Source organism: Dermacentor silvarum, chromosome 1 (genome assembly GCF_013339745.2).
Source record: "Dermacentor silvarum isolate Dsil-2018 chromosome 1, BIME_Dsil_1.4, whole genome shotgun sequence".
NCBI lineage: Eukaryota > Metazoa > Arthropoda > Arachnida > Ixodida > Ixodidae > Dermacentor > Dermacentor silvarum.
The window spans coordinates 48141133-48162134 of NC_051154.1; the positions used below are offsets into that span (position 1 = coordinate 48141133).

The window sequence follows — 21002 nt, forward strand, 5'->3', positions numbered from 1 at the left end:
TATACCGTCTGTTCTTGATTTTTAGTTCGAACAGATTTAAAAAAAAAGAAAAAAAAAAGAGAATATCCTGTAACAGATAGCGCGGTTCGGCCACTTCAAGGGGATTTTCGGAAAAAGCGGAAATCATCAGCATGAGTGATCGTAATGTCCAGTTTGCTAATTGAATATATTTTGAAACTAATTTTTCAATTATTCAGTTTAGTGCACATGTTAAATTTGAGAAATTGAAGTCGAGCAATTTGTCGAGCAGTCAGGTAGGTCTGTTTACCACGAGTCTTTATCGACAAATACCGCATACCTTCAGGAATTAATGAACTTTTCGAAAATAGTTTATGTATATGTATATATAGTTGGAAGTAGCGCTCTGTATGTCCTCATTCTTTCCACTGCCCGTGTTTTTTGCGCTTTACCTGCCTTAAAAAGCATACGGTATCTCGGCGCTGACATGACGACTGCAAGGCACGTCCAAAACGAAGTTCTTTGTCCGATTAAGTCAGCGAAGGGGCGCCTATAGCGCACGTGTCACAAAGTCTTATAATCTCTTCCGCTTCCATAATACAGTGCATTAACGGACGCATTCTTGTATTGTTTCACACCCGCCGTGGTTGCTTAGTGGTTGTGGTGTTGGGCTGCTAAGCACGAAGTTGCGGGATAAAGTCGCGGCCACGGCGGCCGCATTTAGATGGGGGCGAAATGCAGAAAACACCCGTGTACTTAGATACAGGTGCATGTTAAAGAACCCCAGGTGGTCCAAACTAATCCGGAGTCCCCCACTACAGCGTGCCTCATAATCAGGTAGTGGTTGGTTGACCATGTGGTGGCATGGTTGACTATATATATATATATATATATATATATATATATATATATATACACATACATACATACATACATACCACTCCTCTAGAATGATTTCCTACGATGGCGTTCGTACACTAATTAAATAAGTAGTAAAAGAAAAAGAATCGGCGGATTCCACGCATTTGTGGAAATCGGTGTTAAGTGAAAGTTCCTTTAATTATTTTACGCAAATGTATCGCAACGAGGCAGATGCAACACAATGGCGCCAATGCTTCGATGTAGGCGCGGCGTCCGTTTCAGCGCAACACAAATGCGCATTAAATTTATTAGACGCAATGCACATATCTGTTGGTCTTTTGCACTGTGCAGCACTTCTATACGACTCACAAAACACAGTTTCTTCACGATTCGCGTCGTCAAAAATGTCAGCACTCGTAATCGCCGATGCGACTTCAACTAGCAATATGCATATCTCACACGGTTTCACGGGCGTCGTGTGATGAATGGGAGCAAACGAACTTGTGCCTCGCATCTTCTCGAGTCCGTTCTTTTGTTCCGGGTGACGTTGTTCACTTGGCACAACTGTGAGTGGCGGCGCATGCTTCGAGAAATACGAGACGTAACGGAGAAACGTTCGTCACGAATCCACTATCGAACACGTGGTCACTAGCACCACCGGTTCTCGACATGGGCAGTGATGTCCGCTAATAATGCGTCCGCTACCACGATTGGCCATAGCCTGTTTTTACGAAGGCTCTAGCGTCTCCTCTTACCACTTCGCCACTGCAGGGCAGCGAACTGATTGTTTGTCTCCCGGTAAACCTCCTCCCCCCCCCCCCCCAACACCCCACTTCTCTCTCTCTCTCTCTCTCTCTCTCTCTCTCTCTCTCTGCGAATACGGGCCCGGAATTGCTTCAGCGCATATAGCGTGAGGTTGGCACTGCGCAGGCCACATTGCTCCAGTGAATTTCTAGTGTCTAGAAATTTCCCCCCTTAAATGCAGCACCCATGGTTCGTACACTCTTGCTTGCGGGTGTATAGTTACAGCTGTTGGGAGCGTACTCCGAGCACGATCGGTCGGTGTATATACCGTTCCGCGTAGGCGTAGCGCAGGTGGCAAGTTGATTAAATAGCTCTCCTTGCCGCAGAGCCGTGCCCTAAATAATTCAGCGTCGCATTAGGCTAAGTGAACAGAGCGCCGCGTAAAGGAGGCGTGACGTATTTCCATTTTGCCGTGCTGTCGCGCTCTCAAGGAGTCCCGCACAGTGTTGTTTCACTTGGGGCAGGGAGGGACCGCGCCTCTCGAGGGGTATACAGGCCGGCCGTGCGCGCTCTTTTGTTTCTCCCATCGCGAACCAAGCGGGGCTTCGCTGGCTGCCGCCGCTGGACAGTCTCACGTCGCCTGGCCGACTGCTTTTGAATGCGTTTCTTACGGCCGGCGAGAGCGGCAACATTTATAGGGCGGAACGTATAGTCCAGGTCAGGCACGCGAACGGGCGCAGGCACGCAAAAACGGTGAGTTACCGAACAAACAGGCCCTCTCTCTTCGTGCGTTTTCTTTCTCCTTTATTCTTTTTTTTTTTCGCTCTCTCTCCTTTATTGCTTCGCTCGTTTTCACTGAATTTTTAAAACAAACACTTTTTTTTTTCTTATTCGCGTTAGCCTGCAATGGATCTTGTAGAGCAAACGAACCCTGCAGGTATACTAAATACAGTTGCTGTACATATGCTACACGAAACATTTTCCCAACAAGCCGCGGTGATACACAGCGCTGTAAGACAAGGTATGCAGCAGCTTGTCCCGCTTTAGTGCCAGGTTCTGTAAAGTTCATTTCCAGAAAGCGCCTTTCTTTTGCGGAGAGTGACTTTTTTCCTCCCTGTTTCTGTATTTCTTCTGGAAAAAGAACATTATAATATTCGATTCGCAATCTTCACTATTCTAACACCCTCTAGTTGAAATGTGTGCCATGCCATACGAATTCTGCAAAAGAAGTTCAGTCGGCCTTTTTCTCTCTATCGTTTGTGTGTGTGTGTGTGCGCGCGCACACACACACAGACACACGCAATGCTTATGCACAGAGTAAAACCATCAGAAGCTGCGTTCTGTCCTCGTTCAAATAACGCTGCGTTACTGGTAATTGCTATGTAGCCTCGGCGAGATGTTTCATTGCACTACGCTCTCGCAGTTCGTCGCCGAATTAAGCTGTCAACGCCAATATAAAGCCCGCGCGCGTCTAAAAGGATTAAACTTGCCGTCTTTGTTTCGGCGTTGACCTTTCCGCCTACGTCCAAGATTGTCAATACGCCAGCGAATCAGCGTGTATAAGCCTAGCAGTGTCGACGCTTCCGAGAATCTGTGGCACGTGACGCAAAGATCGATAGGCCCAAACGAGCCCCTCGTGTATAGGGACGCGCTCTTGAGCTTGTTTCACGCCGCCTGTGATGTGCGGCAACGCGTATATATTATGCGAACTGAGAGGTCGTCCAAGGAGCGGGACGCGTATAAACACATGGTCGACGGGTGACAATCATGGCTCGAGCGCAAAGTATGCTTCCGCCCGAGACTTTATATAGAATGAAAGAATAAAAAAAAAAAATACAGTGAAATAAACAAAGCGGTAAGCCACTTAAAGAGGTGGAGCGTGACCTGGGAGCGTTGGCGAAGATTAAGCTCCGGGGTGTAATTTCCTGTCCCGGCCATTCGCACCGATCGCAAGCTCTCCCAGGAAGGCGGCTGCAGACTTCTCTCGCTTTTTCGACCGGCCATGCGCAAGATACGACTGATATGAAACTGAGCCAGGAGAAAGAAAAACCGGCACAAACACGCTCGAGAGCATTCACCTTCGAATTTTGCCCGCCTCGCTTTTATCATTTAAAAACAATGAGACCGTGACGAAACCCTTGGCGATCACGCTGCAGCGCGTCGTCTCTATGCGGCGCGCAATGGCGGCGATAGGTCTCAATGTGCGTTGCCTTCGAGAAGATATGCAGTCTCGCGCACTCACCCTATAACTCGCTAAAACTCCTTTTTTTTTTTTTTTGCATTGTAAACAAGGTTATTATCGAGCAACCCTTGAGTGATCGATGAAAGAAGCAGAACGCGCGGATCATATTGTTCTTTCTGAGCGTCGGTCTTCTAGAGGGGGACACGTCTTGCGGTTGACTCCCGAGAATCCGTGCTCTGGTCCCGTGACGAAAACATTAGGCGATGTAATCAACTGGTGCACAGTGCACCCACCGCTCTAGTGTGAAGCGCGTATACAAGTAATTCGCCTTCTTACAGCCGCGTGTCGCCCTAATGGCGAGATGGCAGCATCGCGGTCGGGCGTGGCCGACGTGTCCGCGAGCCCTGTCAGCAAGCACAGCCGCTCGCGTGCAACAAATAAAGAGCAGAAGCGGCGCCGCGGGCTGTTTGTCGAAGCCGACGCCCCGCCGCAACGAACCCAGTGCAGTATGTGGGCAGCGCGGGCGGAAGAGATCGCGCCGCGGATGCTTAGCGCGTGTAAATACATTAGCGGAGCAGCTCGACACCCGAGCGGAGAGAGCGACGTGGAGCGCGGTCCTCACGATGGAGGCGCACCGGCGATGCTTTCTCCGTTCAGCTGGTGGTATCCTTCCAACCTCTCGAGAACGGCCATTAGTTGCAAACATACGCATGCAGTCGTCGCGCATTCGCAGTAAATGGCAGCTTTCGTACTCACACTGAGATGGATCTCGTTCGCAGAAAGCTCCTTGCGGGACTGTCGCACTGCAGCGTCGGCTTCCGGCCGCTTGCGGGCTGTGTGTGCAGCGGCGCCAGCGGGGCTTCGGCGTAGGAGACGGTCAGGGTCCGAAGTTCGACTCACTTCCTAGGCGGCGATAAGGCGTGGAACCAACAGTTCTCTGCGCGCGTACACAATTCTCCTCGCTTCCCCCTCGTCTGCCTATCTTTTCTTCTTTTTTTGCACCGCCGTTCATGCGTACACTTGTTGAAAAAAAAAAAAAAAATAGCATGTGAGGTGCGCCGTCGTCCCCGGTGTGTGCCTATAGCTCTTATCTGACGTCGACGCGGTGGTACTTGCTGTTAAACGGAGGCAGTACCAGGCATTACCACGCAGTACTCCGAAGCACAATCGTGAAACGGTCTTTCTTCGTTCTCGATGCTGACAGCCGAATTCCTTCAATATTTTGGCATTGAAATTTGCTTGAGAGGAATGAAGGGAGACGTATGCAATAACGTATACAAAAACCGTTGCTGCTTTAATATGTACCTGAAGGTTAACCTTGAAAGGACGCCCACGAGTTGATCGTATAACATGATGCTTCGTTTGGCTCACGGTGTTCGACTGTGCCTGCCTAACTTAAATGTTTATTTACATCAGAGGGCACTGGTGTTAACTAGATCTATAGGACATGAGCGTTCGCACTTATACGATCAAGCTGTCTCATGATGATGCGGGCACGAGCTGCCACTGAACGTCCACCCTGCCAGTCCACTTCCGACACCCCAGGTGTCGCATCAGCGGGCTGGAAACTGTTGCGAAACCCTCGTTGGAAGAGATCAATTTCGAATGAGAATACATTTTCCAGCAGGACTCGGCTCGGGAAGGAATAAGTCGGGCTTGACGAGAACGTGCTAAATCACCGCGCGGCCGGGTGATGCATTTCCTGGCGGGCCCGGGCCTGAAGGCATCGGGCCTGAGCTGGGTGCGGGCCCGTTCACTGATGAGACTATTGGTCGGCCTTCGAACACCTGCGGGCACTCTGCATAGAACCGAGGTATTCTGGGCAAAGCTAAAGTGACAAGTTGGAAAAACAGACTGTTAATGACCTTACCAAACAAAATAAAAAAAGTTCTATTTCTTTTTTGTTTGATTACTTCATGTCAAAAAGTTCTCTAGTTATTGTTGTTGCTTTGTTACAGAAAAACAAACTTTGTTCTCGCGAAAGAAAAAAAAAATAGGCTACAAAACGCTCTTGATGCGGTCAGGCTGTTACCGCTTTTTGCGATTTTCTTATTCCAATTGTGTCATTGTGCCACTTTTTTTTTATTTCACCACACAACTTTATGGTCACCGCAGTACGCATAGATAGCTTCGGTCTTAACAGTATTCGCATTGTCCTTCGTGAGCCCTAAATTTATGTATGAGAATTGTTTCGTCGTGGGCTCCAGCAACGCCTCCTAGATAGCAGGCCTGTGTACTTTTCTTTATGTCGTCATGCTACTTGTACCGAAATTTCGATTGCCAAGCCCAGCGTGGCGAAAGCGGTGACGTCAAAATCACCGCGGCTTGCTCGGGAGCGTCCCCATTAGATTATATGGCAGTCGGGCCAGGTATCATGACGTCACGGACCGAAGTGCCTTGTGCTATCTATAGGAGGCGTTGGCTCAGGTGGGTTGGTATATGGCAGTACATTTACCTCCATAATTTTTTTCGTGCCCAAGTTAGAATATGCGCGTTTGAACATTAAGTTGCTCGCGCCGCCGCCATATCGCGCTGTCACGTACAGTATCGATGCGCATGCATAGTCCGCGCATGGAGGTTTGCGTTATGGCTGCAAAAGCGTCGAAGCCAAGTCACCCTCACGAAGGGCATACGAGACCGGGCTAGCTATCGTGTTCTACGCTGTGTAACAAAATGAATCACCTTCGCGTTTCGCTTAATCGGCTCTGCCGTAGTCGGGGCAGCGTTCTGGCTTCTTGCAGCTGCCATTAGCGTTGTGCGCTCAAACATTAGCGTTCCTACTGAGAATTTGTCTGCTTACCACACCATGGTGCATACACTGGTCTGGGCGGAAAGAACGGTAAACGTCGGGCTAAATCTAGCGGTGCAAAACGCCAAAATGTTTACCAGTTTTTCCGTCTCTCTCATCTCGTGCACCATGGAGGTGCGACACCAGTAACGCCGTTGCCAACATTCTTCACGCTACAGCGTAGTGACACGGCAGGTATCCGTCAGAAGTCGTTGTTCCTATACTGCGCAGCAGCAGTATGCTGCGTAGCGCCATGTGTCGCCTCAGCGTATTGTTAAAACAGCGTGCGAGGAGCTAGCGGCCAGCGCTAAACCTACATGTCGCTGTCAATGCTTCGCCTGCTGGAGAAACTGTCACACATTTCACTAGTGTGCATAACTATTGGGGTTTACAACATAAAGTGTACACAAGAGTTCTGAACATTTGTGTGGAAAGTCGTCACTGGAACATTGGAAAATCGTCGCACTTCATCACGGAGTGAAGGCAGTGGAAGAGCCATTGTGCCTATACGCAAGATTTGCAAGCACTGGGCGCAGGGCATCAAACACTTGCACTGCGCTTCGAGCTGTTGGCGTATTCGAATCGTCCACAAGCGCGCGAATCGCATTTATCAAATACTTGAGCATCGTCACAATTCGGCGGTCATGCAGCGTAAGCTCATCTGGATGAGGTGTGGAGCATTGTGGTGCATTGTGGTGCCACTACTTGTTGCAGTTTATCCGCAGGGCTTGTCCTATAATGATGGTCATGCTTCATCCACGGCATTCTTTTCAGCTGCTGCATTATCAATGCGCGGGTTAGATACATTCTGCAGCGGTGGTGGAGCGTAGTAAACAGCATGCAAGAGGCTTTGCGGAACCTCTGTGTGCGCCGAGCAGAATTTCTTGATGAGCGTCCTCAGCAGCTGCTTCTCGGTGAGTCTAACGGTCCCTGACCATTTTCTTCAAGACTGAGAGTTCCCGCTTAACTTTTGGACATTCCTTTGACGAGGCGTCGCGGGGCCCTGACAGTTTGGACACTTACAAGTTTTAGCCTGGCAGTTGTCTGCATAATGTTGTGCTGCACAACGGGAACATATCGTAGACTTTCCACAGACGGCGCTCACGTGACCGAATTTCTGCCATTTTCTGCACTGCAGTGGCTTGGGAACAAAGGGCCGGGCAGCATGTCGTAGATGAACTATACCTTGACGTGCGATGGAAGGCAGTCACCCTTAAAGGCGATTTTTACGCATCGGGAATTTTAAAGACCGGCCACCTGGAGTATTTGGTTTTCATCGTTGGCAGGCTCAATCAAAAGTGGCAGAACCTCGCTTGATCGAGGTGGCCACATCAATGTCATATATGACGCCTGTAACCTCTTTTCCCAGTGGGATGATGGTGCGAACGTTCATGCCACCGAGGATATATAGTGACGGCGCTGAGAGAGTCGAACGCTGATGCTTGAGCGACGTCTACCGCAACAGCATTCTTCCGTGCGTTGACTCTGACGTCCTCAACGCCACTTGGCAACAGTGTCTCGAGCTCAACCGATGCAACTTGCCTGTTGAGGAGCCTCATGTTGTCGGAGGGTAGCGCAGGTAAAATGAGGATGGTGTACTTCGGCGCACTCTGAGTAGCCCTCATCGTATAGGTGTGTCCACAGAGGCCCTGACCATCCGCCGTGTTGCTTTCTGACTCAGGACAGTCACGTTGTCATCGTCGGAACTGTCATCGCTCTCGGTCGAGTCTATCATGCAGGGTAGCCTCGCTGTCGCCCGAGAGGCAGTTCCGATTCCTCGAGGCTGCCGACGGCGACGCCGCTAAATCGCGGTGGGAGAGCACTTCTATTCCCGTCGAGCAGGGAACAGTGTTCTCCGTAAAAATGCGAGAATTACCAGAAAATCGTGATGACAGAGAACAAACACTCAGCAACAAGATCCCTTCGTCGTCGTCCTGCTAGAAGTTTGAAGTTGAAATTAATGTAATGCAATGTGGATTCGCACTGTCTTCGATGCATAAATTACATGCCACAGTTCACTCACCACCAGTCCTGTAGCAAAAAATTGAAGCAAAACGAACATTAACTGACTCTGCTGCTGTCAAAGTAACGAGTGTGGAAGCTACGCGGACCTTACGCTGACGCAGGGATTCTCACTAAAAACCTCTGCCTTTAATATGTACATGAAAATTCCCTCGTATATGTGTAATTCATTCGTAAACTTGTGCCTCCTCCTGATGAAACTTGCGCATGTGCCATGCGGACAAGTCAATAGTACTATGCAGCATATCGCCATGGGGCAGTATGAAATAGCCTGCGCCGAACCGGTTTGCGAGCCGGTTCAGTATTGTGAACCGGTTCGCGAACCGGTATACATATTTTTTTCTCCGAACCGGAACTGAACCGGAACGAAAGTGGAGCCCGCTGAACCCGAAACGAACCGGTAATTTTTTTTCGATTCGACATCCTGGTTGCCGTTTTTATTGGCGCGACGGGGTGAGTTACTGACACTTCAAAACGCCCTTAAATGTCTAAATTATTTCGCAGTGACACGGTTTATTGATGGACTTCAGCGTTCCAAAGAAAAAAAATTATGGGGTTTTACGTGCCAAAACCACGATCTGATTATTAGGCACGCCGTAGTGGGGGACTCCGGAAATTTGGACCACCTGGGGTTCTTTAACGTGCACCTAAATCTAAGTACACGGGTGTTTTCGCACTTCGCCCGCATCGAAATGCGGCTGCCGTGGCCGGAATTCGATCCCGCGACCTCGTGCTCAACAGCCCAACACCATAGCCACCGAGCAACCACGGCGGAGTATTTGGTGCTAAACTGTCATGAAGCACAAAATTAGCTGAAGCACAAAATTAGCTGGAACGCCAATGCATTTCTCCGCAAAGTTCGGGAATTAATATCTCGAAACTGGTGTCATCCTGAGAATTAATTCCAAGTGGAACCTTCGCCTTGCGAACTCCCACCTACAATTTGTAAATTGCAATATGGGCCATCATGTAATTAGTTAAAAACTTAATTAGTGATTTTTTGTTGATTAGTCAATTATGCATTTCATTTTTTTGTGCAAGTAATGTCCGCCTCTTCGAGTAGACCAGCTCATGAACTAGAATTGTGCTATCTGCCACAGGCAACTTTTATGAATTTTTGAAAGTGTTAGCTGAAACACCTTGTATTTGTAGGATCATTATTTGTAGTATCATGTTGTAGTATTGATATAATGTAGTATAAAAAGTAATTATTTTCCTTATCTTTTTTGCTGTTATATTTAACTGTTCCTGTTCTTTTTTATTTACATTTTTAAAAGTCTGATTGTGATCATATGTAGTACAACGTATATATATTTCCTTCCAGGGCATATTTTTTTGACACGTACGACACAGAAGGCACATGCATTTGAATTTTGTACTACGCTCGAGGTCTATTAGGATGTCATTGGTAATGGCAAATTGTGTATGAAAAAAAAAAAAAAAAAAGACAGACGACGAAGCAACAACACGTAGACAATCAAAGTCGGAGACATATCTGCGCTTAAAATGTCTAAAGTTGCTCTTTCTCAAGCCCTGCAGGGCCCCCTTTGAATAAAAAAAAAATAAAAAGTTCGTCGCCCATTTTTCATTGTTTTGCTGCCAAATTAATCGACTTTCCCGATACACTCTTTATCGGAACGCTTTCTGGAATTCAAGGCGCGCGCACTGTTACAAGCAAGGCTGCTGCACGGCAGCTGTGGCATCCTCTCGGCTTCCGTGTAACACGGAGCTAATGCTTTTAGTGAGCGCATGACGTTTTCTGTTTTCAAAATGCATCAGCGGGTAGGTGAAAGAGAGGCATGAGGTGTCTCTTCTACGACGTCGGTTGCTCCATGCATGCAATATATATTGTAGTACATTTGGAATACTTTGCTGTTTTCGCATTTTTTCTGAAGAGAGAAACGTGAAACATTGGCTGTGTAACTACGCACTTAAACACAACACTGAAACGCTGTGAATACAGAGAGGAGCTAAAGTTTTGCAGCGGTATCGATTCTCAGGCTACCGTTAGTTTCCTTCGACGCTAGGTTGGCTGGGTTTCCTTCCAGGTGGGGCTGGTAGGCGAGGCTCCCGGCTTCCGGTTAAAATATTTCCGGTGCGGCGGTCAGCTCGTCGGCTTGCTCGGCTGCCAAGGTAAGGAGGAGTGGCGGGTTCAATGAGGTAATATGCGAGCGCTTTTTGTCGTGACTTGCGCACGAGTCGCTTCGAGGGGTGCACGTCTTGTCGTTCGTTTCGTCATCAATGGTTATTTCTTATTTAAACTAAACTGCATGAAGGCTGCTGTCTCTCTTGCAGTGCTTACTAGGCCTAACTCAGCGCTTGCCGGAGTCGCGATTTCTCAACTGTTTGTAAATGCTGCAGTTCCCGTTACGGGATCCATCTGTCCCGGTTGGTTTATGTTTCTGTGCGTCAGAATCGTCGCGTGGAATGCTTTGCCCGCGAGTTAGCAGAGATGACAATTTTGCCGAGATACGTTTAGTAGGGGGAAATAAAACGCATATTGACTGCATGAATGACTATTTACGGTAGTGCTGAGTAACTGTTTTAACGTTTGTTTTACTCGCGCTGGTTTACGTTCGCCGTCTTCGACTAAACTTACGAGCGGACGCATAACTTACTTTCATGCTTGCGGATGCGTGATTACATTATGTATTGCCGAATAAGTATGAGTACGGCACCCGAGTTTTCCTGTACACGTACTACCTGTAACCTTGAGCACCTGTGGAAAGGTAACAGTGATTACGAAGTGTCTGATATGAAGTGTCTGATATGTTGTGTGCTCCACTGGTTTCTGTTTGCCGGTGTCGTTGCTGGTAAAATAACACGCTTGAAATGTGTGCCGACTTCCCAAATACTATGCAACTTGGATGTAGGCTATATACCTTGCGTCGTGTTTGGGAAATGTATAAATTATGCTAGCGACGCCTCAGAACCGAACGAGGCGTTCACATGCGCCTATATTTAATAGTTTTAAGGTTATGAGGCTGAATTTCGTTCGTTGTGTACTATTGTCGCCCGTGTAAGCCTGTCGCTGCGGTGGTAGTCGCTTTTCTTTTTTTACTTTCGTTTCTGTAAGAAATAGAAAATAAAAGAGAATAGAAGAAACAAGAAACTGAGCGACCTTAAATATGTGCATTCATTCCACTGAAGTGTTTCGCATTTGCAAATTGTAACTCGCCACTCCTTAGTTTTCTCATCTGTGTCTCACTGCAGTCGCGAACAGACACACCGCATTGAAACAATACTGCAAGTTATACATCGCTTACTTCGTTTTGCTGTCATCTTAAGTGACGCGACAAAGGAGCGTGCTATTGTTAGAATGGATGTCTACAAACATTTCTGCAGCTGCTGACGACGGACATGTCAAGTAGATAGTGTAGGCGTAACAAGAGTCAGATTGAAAACTTGCATTGTTCTGTACACTCTTGGCTTGCTCCAGCTGTGACCACGCTTGTCGAAATTATGCTCTGTATATTGCTTTGCTCGCACATACAATAAAGTGTTGAATATACGGAGAATGTAATGAGTCCATTAGGATTATTTTGAGTGGCACGTTGGATGTAAATAAGTAATTAAAAAAATGTCATTCAGGTCTTCAGTTGTGTAACAGGGTTTTTAAAAAAAATTATTTACACCCGACATGGCATTTAAAATAATTCTAGTGGACTTATATACATATATATAATTCTAATGAACTTATATATATATATAACTTGGCTCCACTTGGTTACATTAAAAATGCATGCTGTTTTCCGATGTATTCTTGTTATACAGTTGCTGCGTAATGTCTATGCTCTTTTGCAGTGCCATGCATGTTTAGTTTCAGTCATACTGTTATATGATATTGGCTCCATTGTACCATACTGTGCAACGTCAACTAGAAGAACCAGACATTAGACAAGTTTGTAAAACATTATTGAATATAAAATTGAGTGCGTATGTTACGGGTATTTTGCCTTCGTTGCCATACCTAAATTTAGAAAAATTTAAAACTGTACATTTGTTCATTCTTAATGTTTGATAGCTCATTTCCTCATTTATATTCAGCTTTGTGGCCATAGTGACTGTGTTCTGATGGGGGTGGAAAGCAAAAGCACCTCTATACTGTGAATTGGTGTTTGTTAAATTCTGGGTTGTCAGAATCAATGTGAAGCCTTTGAATAAAGTGTCCTTCATAACCAGAATAACTTTGGGGCATAAAAATTAGCATGTGCACGAACCAGTCAACCAGGCAGTCGATCAATCAGTCAAATCACTCATTTGTTGCTTCTGGCTGAATGTCAAAATTGGACCGTAGGCTATGCCATGACACAATGACCCAGAAAAATGAGAATTTTGTAATTGAACCTCATTTGTCGTCAGTTTCCTATTTCAGAAATAACTAACGCAAGAATTAAGGGCACATATACAGTGTCACTTTCGTGGGTTCGATCCTGGCCACTGCAGCCGTGTTTCAATAGTGGCAAAGCGCTTCTTGTTTTCTTGTTTTTTGAAAATATTTGGTTGGAAACCTGGTTCCACTGAGGAGAGAAACATTGGCTATGGAACTACGCACTTAAACACAACACTGAATCGCTCTGAATAGAGAGAATGAATGAGTAAACCTTTATTTGAAACAGGGACTTGTCTGTCGAGGTGGGAGGGTTCCTTATTCTAGGAACCCTCTGGCCTGGATTACCCGCCGGGCGCGGGTGACGAGTTCGCGCTGGTCGACTAGGTCCGGCTTGAAGATTGCAACCTCCCACGTTTCAGTGAGGAGGTTTGGGTCTGTGTCTGCTGCTACTTGTTGTGTCGCTGTGATGCTTGCTCGGGTGTTCTTGCATTGCAGTAGGAGGTGCGCCATTGTGTCTGGCACGTTGCAGTGTGGACAGGTGTAGCTGTATAGTGTCGGTTGGAAATGATGCAGTAAGGTTCCGTGGGTGAACGTATTGCTCTGGAGTCACCTGTAGTCGGTGCCTTCGTTTCTCGTTAGTTTTGGATGTGGTGGAGGGTATATCCTGCATCCAAGCCACTACTGCACTGCTGCAGTAGTGCGTGTTAAGTTAGTGGTATTGTTTCCGTTTCCTCCGCTGATGTTGGTGGGTGGGACATGTCTAGAATCTCGTGCGGGGTGGCTAGGTTGACGCTTGCATGGGCCGCGGTGTCTACTGCTTCATTCCCCTCGAGTCCCTCGTGGCTTGGAACCCACATGATACAGGTGTAGGGGGAGGAGCGCCAAGTTTCAATATGTTGATCGCTTTGATGGAGATTCCGCCCTTCATGTAGGTTCCGTGCCGCTGTTTGAGAGTCGGTGAAGACCACTATGGGGGGGGGGGCATCCTCGCTTGTATGGGTGGCAAGTGCTATAGCGGCCTCCTCAGCTGTGTCCGCGTGTTTGGCGAGAATTGTCGCCAACGTGAGTGTCATCCCCCTGTAGTCTGTGATGCTGATGGGGAAGGCGTTTCGGCCCAGATAGTGGGTCGTTTCGGTGCTTGTGTCTGATGGCGTTTATGTATTTTGTAGCGATGCCTTTCCGATGCTAATGCCTTTTCGCGCTTTTCACGCACGGTCAGTGGTCAGAGCGACGGTCCGCTCACGTTATCAGCGGGATCAGCCGGCCTTGAGTGGTGGATGATAAGACTAGTATAGAATAAAGCATAACGCATTGCTACAAAATACCGGCCCTGGTGAGCTGTCTGCCTCAATGGTGTTCTGGATGCATGTTCCGAGGGATCTGATGAACTTGTAGGCATTCTCGGAGCTTCGATGTGATCTTGTCCTTACGTTCGCCATCAAGTTCTAGGTTGGTTGCGTATCCTGTGCGTCTAAGGACTGCTCGGCCTGTGGTTGTGAGCTTGAGTCTCTCGATCTGGTTGATGAGGTGTGCTTCCGCGAGTTATACCCAGGAGTTGTGAGCTCCCATGTGAAGCAATCGGTCAGTGGAGGCGGTTGTCGGCAGTCCTAGGGCGAGCTTTGTGGCCTTTCGTATTAGGAGGTTTAGTTTTTGTTTCTCCGCAGTCTTCAGGTTGAGGTAAGGAGTTAAAGGAGGGCTTGTACCATTCGCAAGATGTCGTGCTCTTTGAGGCCATTGCGGCGATTGGCCACCCGTCGTACGAGATGAGTAAGCTGTGCCACGGTGTTCTGTAGCCTGGGGAGTGTGGCGGAGCCGGATCCGTCCTTGTGTATATGAAGTCCGAGGATTCGAAGCGAGTCAACCTTTGGTATCGGGATTCTCTGAAGAAGGACTTGTGGGTTCGGTGCATCGTGGCTTGGGGGAGCTAAATTTTTGCAGCAGTATCAATTCTCAGGCCGCTAGTTTCCTTCGAAGCTGGGCGTCCATTATGCTGCCCATTCATCAGTTGATCACATTTTTGTGTTGTGTGAAGATATGTACATTGCGAGTATTGTGGATGTATATTGTTGGTTCTCGTGTACTATACTCCATTCCATACATAGCTGCTTTGCACTGCCTTTGCAATGATGCAGCATCATCATCAAACAACAACAACAACAACAATAATAATAATAATAATAATAATAATAATAATAATAATAATAATAATAATAATAATAATAATGTTTTGTGCACCAAAAAAATAACAGAAGAGCACAAACAGGCCGGTCTAAGCCTCAGTTAGCTTGTAGGACTGTGCCTATGAGCACAGTCCTACAAGCGGTGAATGAAAATAGACATCGATGAGACACAGACACATTTGGTTATTCTACTTGAAACAAAACAAGTTGAAGCAGTAATATTACGATGCCAAAGTGTTCTGGAAGTTAGTTTCATCCTAGCTCTTTCAATAATCCTTTCAGCGTGCTTTTCAAAGTTGTGTTAAAAATTTCATCCTGGAACTTGTTAAACATGTCCGGAACATATGCACAGCGTCTGGCCGCACCGTACCTTGTGGATGAACGAGGAACCACATAATGGACGTGTTTACGAAGTTCCCTCGTGGCAGTATTTTTTTTGTTTGAATGAGGAAGTCCAGTAATGCTTGACGACAACTGTTTCAATGAGCTATGATTAAAAATTCGGTAGACCAAGTTCACGGAAGATAATTTGCCGCTGTTACTTTGGGGAATTGTAGGCAATATTTTTATAATCCTGTCAACCCTGCATCTCCAATGATCCGAACAGAATCAGAAATCTGTAATGCCATATCTCAATACACTGTAACCCAATGCATGTACAATCATTTTTTTTTTACAGACCGGAGCGCAACACTTTTCATATTAAACAGCCAAGTGACTGACCACAGTGTTGAACAAATGAGTGATAAGTGATGTTGCCAAGATAAGTTACTATAAAAAAAATATTCCATGATATTTAACACACTCTACATATGGAATAGGAGTGCATTTACAAGGAACACAGTTCAACTTATGTAAGTAGAGAGGCAAGTTAACTACAGTTGTCTTGAGTGGAGAGCAAAAGTTGTACACAAGTTGTGTTTTTTGGGCATTGGCAACCATTCCATTGTTAGAGAACCAAAGCATTGCATTGTACATGTCATTTTGCAACATTTCAGTGGACATTTTATAAGAACGATGTTTTGCCAGTAACACAGTGTCGTCAGCATACTGGAACACAGAACATTTGGAAATTGCCAAAGGAAAGTCATAAATGAAGGTGTTAAACAACAATGGCGATACAATTGACCCCTGCAGAACACCAGCATTCAGCGACCACTTAGAACTGAAAGCACCCTTATCATCAGTAACGACCACTTGAAATCGGTTGCTCAAGTAATTTTTGAGAATGTTGTAAAAAGGCCTATGACATCCCAAAAAATACAGTTTACCTAAAAAGATTTGGTGGTTCAGGGTGTCAAACGCTTTCGCTACGTCTAAAAAGAGAGCACTCGTGAAAAGATTCTGATCGAATGCCGAGAACAGTTCGTCTGAAAATTCCTCAAGCAGTGCAACAGTACCACGCTCAGAAACAAAGCCAAAGTGCCAATCAGTCAGGATAGAAAATTTGTTAAGAAAAGAAGACATAGTGTGGAAAATAAATTTTTCTATGACAACAACAACAACAACAACAACAACAACAACAACAATAATAATAATAATAATAATAATAATAATAATAATAATAATAATAATCTTTAGTACAAATAATCAATTTGTACATATAATTTTGCGAGGTCTGCCGAAGCCTTCCGTGGGCTTAACAGTGTTTATTAGTCTATAGTAATAATAATAATACTACTACTATTACTACTACTACTACTACTAATAATAATAAACAGCAGAAGCCTACTCAAGTGGGGGAATAGCCTATTCTAAAGCACTGGAAGTTCACCAAGGGACTTGAGGTACCAAATACACTACGAAGTGTACACCTGTGAGCAAAAGTATACGGACCAGGGGTTGCGCGATAAAGCCCATTTTTTCCTCTGCCTGTGAACGCAACTTGAAATTGAGGACTGCAGTCCAAACTTAGCATTGGGAACTTTTCAGTGTATTCGTCGATTCCAGTTTATGCTTGTTAATTACGAAGAAATTCAGTTTTTTCGGCAACCCTATGGTCCATATACTTTTGCTCACGGGTGTACATTGGATTATGCCCTGAATGTAGGGGTGAGAGGTTTGGTGTTATGATGGAGTGCTTTCAATGGCTCTTAGTTTCCTGCAGCCCTGGAAGGAAAACAGTGTTCAGCACTGTGTGGGAAGACAAACAGGGACAAAATATTATGTAGAAATAAAACCTTCATTTTTGACGCATTTAAGACTTGATTATATTTAGTACACCAATATATGTCGGCAGTGTCTACTTGAAGAACATTGCTGTCGCAAGCATTTCTGACCACCTTAGAGGCTTTACACGTTGTCAGCAAACAGTAGAAATGACAAAAGTGCTGACTGAACTGACAAAACATTACTGTCAATGCACCAACTAGCTTAACATTGGACTCTCCTGGCAAAACATTTTATTACAAATGCGGAGACAACATTCCAGCATGGACCTTAGATGACATCACTTGTTGCCTTGTAAAATACAGATGATGGGTGTTAATGTTAACATAGCAATACTTTGAAAGTAACTCCTCCTAAATGCTGTGATGGGATGATGAAAATTTAGTTGTGGCAGTTCTTGAACAAATAGGGTGAGACAACATTGAGGATCTTGTTAAGGTCGAAGCGTATTGCATTTACCATTCCCTTGCCATACACTGCTTATGAGGCTGCAACATGAAGTCGAAAAAGATTACTAATCATGGAATGTTCCGAGCAATAGTTAGGCTGCTAGGGAATAAAGTAATATGGTCACTATCATGATCTGCCGTGGTGCTGCTGTGGTTAAGGTTACAGGTTTGATTCCCGGCCGTGATGGCTGCATTCCAATGGGGGTAGAACGTTTTATCTACTGTGCTTTGGTTGTACGTTAAACTAACCCGGGCGGTCAAAATTTTTGTACTGTGCTTTGGGTTTACGTTAGAGAGGCTCTGAACCACATTTCATCGAGGTCGAGAAGTGCATTTGAAGTTTAATTAGACTATTTCAGAAATACTTTGCCGCCAGAAGTTCTTCAATGCGTTCAGCAGAAGAGGAGTTATTGGCAATCAAACATACCGTTAGCGGTGCTTCCGCTTTTCTTCACTGATTTGCACTGCGAGGGCTACGGCGGAGCGGGGTGTGCTCACAACTGAATGTTACCATGGTGCACAGTTAAAATTTGATTTTATGTCCCTGTAGGCACCACTATTTCCGATTTTGGCGCCTGCAACGCGCCAAAAGCCAAATGCGATTGTATTCAGTGAGTTGCAGTGTGCTCAGCCAGTGGACTTTTCGCGGCACCCCGCGGTGGCCGCGGTACCTACGCTACGTAGCAGACCGCAATTACATGCAACTGCAGCATTTGCTTTGCGTACAACAGGGCTAGAGTGTGCGCTCATGCTCACATGCACCTGCCTGGCTGTGCTATGTGGTGCGGGACCGGCTTTGTCCTGCAGCAGCTTGACCGATGGATAGTAGCCACATCCAACTTGCACGTCTTGAAGCACTATCAATAGCTCATTATGAAGCGAAGTCTAACCAGGAGTGGCTAGGAGTGAGTGTACGCATGGGATTTGACCTTGAGCTTTTAGTGGTTCGAGGCTAGTTGAGTGTTCAAAACTAGTCGAAATTAGCGAGATCTGACGGCTATGGCACCAATAAGCAGGGTGGCCAAAGTTTAATGCCTACGCGGGCGGCCATGGCCGAGCGTGAGCACACTATAGTCTGCTTCTTTTGGAAGTACATAATTATTATCAAAATTTGAGAGCAGATTTTTGCTTAGTTCAGCCTGTTCATTAAACTCTGCCAATAATTATACACAGTAACAGTAGGAAGAGGTGAATTGATCCAAACACCCTTCTTGATTTATGTCAGCTATATTGGCCAATAGTAGCCATGTATGGGAATCTGCTATAATGAAGCCTCCAGAAGAGAGTGAGGAGCAGGCTTCCGTTGAAAAGAGAGAGTTTGAGAGAAAGGTGACTTCGAGCTTCGCTTGTGAGATCCACGCATTGCGCGTGACTGTAGAATTCGGCTGATGTGTTCACAGGAGCATAGGCTTTTTGCGGACAGTTTTTTTTTTTACCAAGCCCGAGGGATGGTTCAGGGCCCCTTTAAACTGACCCGGGCAGTCAAAATTATTCGGGAGCCCCCTACTACAGCATCTTTCGTAGTCCCTGTATTGATTTAAAGAATAAACCCCATAATTTTTTTTATTACCATCATCATCACCATCATTATTAATGTTCCCAGGAACAACCTTCTTGTCTTAGTACTGACACAGTGTACACTGAGACAAGCATCTTTGTGAGACTCTTTACAAGGGTGCAACTAGTAGAGAAATGGAAACATTGATTTGAAAATTATAATTTTGAGAGATTTAACTACATCCACACAAAGAATTATACAAATAAAGCAATCATCCTGAGAAGTGTCATGACAATGTTCTTGGTGACTGTTTACCGAGAACAAGTCAGACATGCTGAAACTCCAATAAACCAATATGCACTTTAAGTTATGATATGAAAAACCTAAAGTCATTCTAAATTATATCAATTCACAAAAAGTAAAGGCCACCCGCCGTGGTTGCTCAGTGGCTATGGTGTTCGGCTGCTGAGCACGAGGTCGCAGGATCGAATCCCGGCCACGGCGGCCGCATTTCGATGGGGACGAATTGCGAAAACACCCGTGTACTTAGATTTAGGTGCACGTTAAAGAACCCCAGGTGGTCCAAATTTCTGGAGTCGCCCACTATGGCGTGCCTCATCAGATTATAGTTTTGGCACGTAAAACCCCATAATTTAATTTAATTTAAAAAGTAAAGGCCAGCCAGCCTTTACTTTTTTTGGGGGATAGAGTGTATATTTCAAAGCTTGAGCTAATGAGGCAGCATGATGTATGACAGAAAAAGTGGCCTTTGCATTTATGCAGTAGACATGGATAGTTCATGTCAGTGAATGCTACCACATAATGATGTGCACTTAGAAACTCTTTTTCAGACTTGTTACATGTTACTTGACATGTTACTGTTACTTGTACATGTTACTGTACATGTTACTTGTACTTGTGCATTGTGTTGGGTCAGGTGCTTTTGGATGTAGCTCTTATTGTGATGCAGCCATTCCATGTCTGTTTTAATTCTATGTAGGAGGAGGTGTCGGCCACTTGTGGGAGCTCCAGGGTGCTGCAATGTGCCGAGTGCTTGGCCCGCTAGCTCGTGAGCCGCAGCAGCCATTTGCACACTCAACTCTCTGGCCCCTCTGAGGGAGTGCCAACATGGAAGAGCCCCAACCAGAAATGGCCGCCACTACAACCGCCACTACCACCACAACTACCACCATCAATAACAACTCGGACTCGGTATGTATTGCACCTATTGTCATTCATAGGCGGTAGCTGACAGAGCAGTGACGGCACAAAAACGAGTGCTTGCATGTACAGGCTAATCTCTGACCTCATCTTCATTACTGTGATGAAATTTGTGTTGCTGTGTTTCCATAGTGTCCCCTTTTGGAAGTAATTGTCTGGATTAGTTCTCAGTCGTCTGCTTAGGGGGGCTTGGGAACTGAACTTCTGTCTCACTAATTTGGTGCAGTGCAGTGTGCAGCAAAAGCTTGGGCTTGCATCAGCCAGACAGAAAAGGAAACGAGAAGGGCTCATCTATTGTCCATCACTAAACCCTCTCTGCATGACACCGACTGAATGGAAGGGTTATAGAAGGATTTGCAGCGCTGTAAGGAGAGCCAGCCCTCTTTGAAACACACGGCTAGCTGTCTCATGTACCTGATTGGCTGACACGGGCTGCAGCTTTTGCCTTATTGCATAGAGTTGGTGAGATGGAGCATAGTAGCTGTAAAATAAATGTTTGCATGCAGGAACCTGAAACTAATTAATTGAATCTAGTGTAAATCAGTTAGTTTTATACCCAATTGTGTGCATTATTCCTCTTAAAGAATTTTGATTGTT

General features: G+C 45.8%; 2 protein-coding genes across 8 annotated transcripts in view; one reads left to right on the forward strand and one right to left on the reverse strand.

Moving 5' to 3' along the window:
- Nucleotides 1-4643, reverse strand: part of LOC119462371 (uncharacterized) — a 30709-nt gene extending 26066 nt beyond the window's left edge. For 2 of the 3 annotated variants that reach the window (XM_037723717.2, XM_037723732.2), the window contains exon 1: nucleotides 4502-4643. The gene's annotated coding sequence lies outside the window, so the exon portion shown is untranslated. The remainder of the gene's footprint in view (nucleotides 1-4501) is intronic. The other variant, XM_037723724.2, reaches the window with a different exon arrangement.
- LOC119462347 (oxysterol-binding protein-related protein 6-like) overlaps nucleotides 1-21002 on the forward strand; it is a 131900-nt gene that overhangs the window by 49352 nt on the left and 61546 nt on the right. For 2 of the 5 annotated variants that reach the window (XM_037723692.2, XM_037723709.2), the window contains exons 1-2: nucleotides 10543-10688; nucleotides 20185-20396. In XM_037723692.2, coding sequence (XP_037579620.1) covers nucleotides 20313-20396 — 84 coding nt within the window. In that variant the 5' untranslated portion in view covers nucleotides 10543-10688; nucleotides 20185-20312. Of the gene's footprint in view, nucleotides 1-10316; nucleotides 10338-10542; nucleotides 10716-20184; nucleotides 20397-21002 lie in introns of those variants that run through there. The other 3 variants (XM_049667632.1, XM_037723701.2, XM_037723697.2) reach the window with 3 other exon arrangements.